The sequence below is a fragment of the Colobus angolensis genome, unplaced genomic scaffold, assembly GCF_000951035.1.
Source record: "Colobus angolensis palliatus isolate OR3802 unplaced genomic scaffold, Cang.pa_1.0 Scaffold25, whole genome shotgun sequence".
Classification (NCBI taxonomy): Eukaryota; Metazoa; Chordata; class Mammalia; order Primates; family Cercopithecidae; genus Colobus; species Colobus angolensis.
Genome location: NW_012115710.1, coordinates 2,074,581 through 2,079,510, shown reverse-complemented (window position 1 = coordinate 2,079,510; position 4,930 = coordinate 2,074,581). Strand labels below are relative to the sequence as shown.

General features: G+C 45.5%; 2 protein-coding genes across 2 annotated transcripts in view; both read right to left on the bottom strand.

Annotated features, from left to right (window-relative positions):
* ZNF614 (zinc finger protein 614) overlaps positions 1-2,478 on the bottom strand; it is a 16,540-nt gene extending 14,062 nt beyond the window's left edge. Inside the window, exon 1 of the mRNA XM_011946206.1 lies at positions 955-2,478. The gene's annotated coding sequence lies outside the window, so the exon portion shown is untranslated. The remainder of the gene's footprint in view (positions 1-954) is intronic.
* Positions 1-4,930, bottom strand: part of LOC105514836 — an 87,553-nt gene that overhangs the window by 32,623 nt on the left and 50,000 nt on the right. Inside the window, exons 10-11 of the mRNA XM_011946493.1 lie at positions 930-1,057; positions 758-803 (exon numbers count right to left, since the gene is read on the bottom strand). Coding sequence (XP_011801883.1) covers positions 758-803; positions 930-1,057 — 174 coding nt within the window. The remainder of the gene's footprint in view (positions 1-757; positions 804-929; positions 1,058-4,930) is intronic.

Sequence of the window (4,930 nt, the reverse complement as noted above, 5' to 3'; positions counted from 1 at the left end):
GAGGCTGAGGCAGGAGAATGGCGTGAACCCGGGAGGCGGAGCTTGCAGTGAGCCGAGATAGCGCCACTGCACGCCAGCCTGGGCGGCAGAGCGAGTCGTCTCAACAAAAAAAAATTAAAAAAAAAAAGGCAGAGCTTCACACATTTAGAACCTTGTTTTATTGCCCCAGGCTGTAAAAGGGTCCGAGGCACTAAATGAAGGAATTGTTAGAAATATCAGGGTCCTTTATTTAAGGTAAGTGCGCAGCAGCAGTGACAATCAGAAATGTAACCTTATCACTGCTGACTCTACAAAACTTAAACAGCTTATGAAGTGACGTCATGAATTTTACGTCACAGATCTGTCTCCATATGAGAAGAGTGGCAATGTGGGAAGACAAAAAAAGTTTTTGGTAAGGACCGCAGGGACGGACTTGAACTGGATGGAGGGAAGTGGATTTGAGCAGGGGAAAATGCAGCCTTCAAGTCTGTCCCCGCATTCAAGGTTTCAACCAATTATCAAAGGGCTCTGGACCTCCACACACACTGACAGTCCCTACCAGGCTTCTCCGTGACTCAGCCCCATATTAAATCCAATATGAAACCCCGAACGTCTAGGAAACCGAGAGGACATCTCCCCAACCCAGACATCTCTAAGGCTGAGCTCCACATTAAATTGTGACCCTGAACCAGGCCCCCGCGTTCACGGGTACAAACTTCTCATTCCAGTTCCCAATCACTGAGCCCCACAAACCAAGTGACTCACAAGGACCTCAAACCCAGACAGCGTCGGACTCGAAGCTGATTTTCTCAGATTCTTCACCCCTACAGCCAAAGGCCCAGTCATTAACTCCCCGCTTCCTCAGCGACTGCGTTCAAATACAGCCCCAACCTGGATGCTCCAGGCACCATCGGGTACACAGACCTACACCATCGGGTACACAGACCTACAGTCCATGCCCAGAACGCGACTCACCCGAGCCCGAACCTCTCCAGACACCACTGGCAGCGACAAAACGCCGCATCCACGTCCGAAACCGCTTCCTATTCACACGCGCTCCTGCGCGGCCTCCGGGACGCTGAGCGGTGACGACGAAGGAGTGAGGCGAGGACCATGGAGCCTGCCTGGGACCGCGAGTTCAGACTGCGGGCGCCGCTCTATGAGGTCACAGGGCTGCGCCCATGGCAGCGTTTCTGACAGAAGCGGCCATAATGGCTGTGGAAATCACTCTTGGCCACCCCAGTGCCTTTCTCTATTCGTTGCGAGGGACACTCAAGAGTCAGGTGCCCAGCCAAGGCGCAGTGGCATTCTATTCAGCCGGCTGAGAAGAAAAAGATGGCGGCACCCTCTGTGCCCATTATAGCTGAGAGTGGAGCCTTAGCTGGAGCACTATGGGCACGGCCATCTTAGAGGAAGGCAGCAGCCATACGGCAGAGAAGACGCTTAGATCCAGGACAATTTGGAAAAATAAACAAGGTTTGAAGAAGCCACGGTGCTGGCCAGGAAGCGGTCACAGAGTTGCCAAAACCAGTGGTCAATGAAAGTGTTAGATTTGGGGATAGGGCGGGGGTTGTGGACTGGGTAAGGCTTTTGTAGCTTAGATTAGACGCTGACTAGATGGACGAAGCCCAGAATAAGAGTGATGCTCCATTAAGTGCTAATACTCACATCGGGCTTGCTATAAAACTACTGCCAGTGGGGAAGGGGAAGAGGAGGTGAAGGTGCAACTGTGTTAATATCTACATGTTTCCTTGCAGAAGTAAAGGAAGATGACAGTGGGGCACTTCAGAATATGAAATTATTAGAATGCGATCATCCTACTTTGCAATGTTTCCAGATTGTTTTAAAAGTCACACTTAAGAAATGTTCTATTTTTGCAGATATTGGCGTTGTAACTGTAGAAGATTTAAGTAAATATTGTCTTGTTGGAAGGCAACCTAGAGCCAATTTAATTTTTTCATTTTCTTTGACAGCAATTCTAAAAGTTATTTGGTGAAAAGCTGTCTTAATATTAACCACAATTTTGTAATTTACAAAAAAAAGAGAATTACAATGAGAGATAAATACTTTGGTAAATTATGGAACATCTGCTCAACTGTAAGAGTATATATCAATTTAAAAGACTATACTACAATTATTTTATAAAAAAAAGGAAGGATAACTGTATTCGTCAGAGGACAAAAAATGATCTGCAGGATAGTATATATTTTATGGTCTTGTAATTGGAAGAAATCATAAACATCTTTTGGAAAATTGTGATTGGTTAAACAAGACATTTAGTTTGAATTAATATTGTTTGTGTTTATAGGTAGAGGATGCCATGTTTTTGCTTGGAAAATATTCCCAATTTGTACTTCTTAATATCTTCGTATCATACTCATGAATATCTATATTATAAAACAGATGTTGATCTTAGAAAAAAATTAGGTATGATGATATATAAGTTCATGGCATGATAAATGCAAAATAGGCTGTTTTCTTTCAGAAAATATACTTATGCATTTGAAAAATTCTGGAGAATATACTAACAATATTTGACTGTTCCATACAATTATGGTGACTTAAAATTTCTTCATTGTACTTATGTTTTGTAATTTCTAGAGTGAAGGGGGCCTGCCCCTCCACACCTGTGGGTATTTCTTGCAAGGTGGAGACAGAGAAAAGAAATAAGACACAGAGACAAAGTATAGAGGAAGAAAAATGGGCCCAGGGAACAGGCACTCAGCATACGGAGGACCTGCACCGAAGGACCCGCACCGACACTGTTCTCTGAGTTCCCTCAGTATTGATTGATCACTATCCTCTACCATCTCGGTGAGGAGGATGTGGCAGGACTATAGGGTAATGGTGGGGAGAGGGTCAACAGGAAAACATGTGAGCAAAGGACTCTGCGTCATAAATAAGTTGAAGGAAAGGTGCTGTGCCTCAGTATGCACATAGGCCAGATTTATGTTTGACTTTACACAAACATCTCAGTGCAGTAAAGAGCAGTATTGCTGCCAGCATGTCTCACCTCCAGCCATAAGGCAGGTTTCTCCTATCTCAGTAAATAGAATGTACGATCGGGTTTTACACTGAGACATTCCCTTCCCAGGGACGAGCAGGAAACAGATGTCTTCCTCTGATCTCAACTGCAAAGAGGCCTTCCTCTTTCATTAATGTTCCTCAGCACAGACCCTTTTCGGGTGTCTGGCTGGGGGATGGTCAAGTCTTTCCCTTCCCACAAGACCATATCTCAGGCTGTCTCAGTGGAGAGAAACCTTGGACAATACCCAGGCTTCCTTGGGCAGAGGTCCCTGCAGCCTTCCGCAGTGCATTCTGTCCCTGGGTACTTGAGACTGGAGAATGGTGATGACTTTTACCAAGCATACTGCCTGCAAACACATTTTTAACAAAGCACAACCTGCACAGCCCTACATCCATTAAACCTTGAGTCAACACAGCACCTTTCTGTGAGCACAGGGTTGGGGCTAGGTTTACAGATTAACAGCATCTCAAGGCAGAAGAATTTTTCTTAGTACAGAACAAAATGGAGTCTCTTATGTCTACTTCTTTCTACACAGACATAGTAACAGTCTGATCTCTCTTTCTTTTCCTCACAAGTGAGGATCCCATCATGGGCTGATCACAGTCCTGTGGACCAGTTGCTAAACTTACCTACCAGAGATTAACATTCCAGATGAACGGGACTGAAATTTAATCCTGGATGGAATATGTTATAACACTCAAGAAATTATATGAACATGCAATGCTTATTCTCTAATGTGGGGGAGAGATCAGACTGTTACTGTGTCTATGTAGAAAGAGGAAGACATAAGAAATTCCATTTTGATTTGTATTAAGAAAAATTCTTCTGCCTTGAAATGCTGTTTATCTGTAACCCTAGCCCCAAGTCTGTGCTTGCAGAAAGGTTCTGTGTTGACTCAAGGTTTAATGGATTTAGGGCTGTGCAGGATGTGCTTTGTTAAAAATGTGTTTGCAGGCAGTATGCTTGTAAAAGTCATCGCCATTCTCTAATCTCGAGTACCCAGGGACACAGTGCACAGCGGAAGGCCGCAGGGACCTCTGCCTAGGAAAGCCAGGTATTGTCCAAGGTTACTCCCCATGTGATAGGCTGAGATATGGCCTCGTGGGAAGGGAAAGACCTGACCATCCCCCAGCCCGACACCTGTAAAGGGTCTGTGCTGAGGAGGATTAGTGAAAGAGACCTCTTTGCAGTTGAGATGAGAGGAAGGCATCTGTCTCCTGCTCCTCCCTGGGAATGGAATGTCTTGGTGTAAAGCCTGATCATATGTTCTATTTACTGAGATAGGAGAAAACCACCTTATGACTGGAGGTGAGACATGCTGGCGGCAATACTGCTCTTTACTGCGCAGAGATGTCTGTGTAAAGTCAAACATAAAACTGGCCTACATGCACATCAAGGCATAGCACCTTTCCTTAAACTTATTTATGACACAGAGTCCTTTGTTCACATGTTTTCCTGCTGACCCTCTCCCCACCATTACCCTGTAGTCCTGCCACATCCCCCTTTCTGAGATGATAGAGATAGTGATCAATAAATGCTGAGGGAACTCAGAGACCAGTGCCGACGTGGGTCCTCTGTATGCTGAGCACCGGTCCCCTGGGCCCGCTTTTCTTTCTCTATACTTTGTCTCTGTGTCTTATTTTTTTTCTCAGTCTCTCGTCCCACCTTACGAGAAACACCCACACGTTGTGGAGGGGCTGGCCACCCCTTCACTCACTGATCATTTCCAGGAGTGGGCTGATACAACTTTGCTGTGGCAGGCTGTGCTGACTCACAGGACAAGGAAGGTGATTCAAGGGCCTGGTTGGTGGAGCACTTTTGCCTGACTCATTGCTGTAGACAATCTGCCCTGAATCCATCCTGTTATACAGCGTGGGAGTGGTGATAGGAGCACCAATCCACAATTTAGAGCAGAGATGTTCA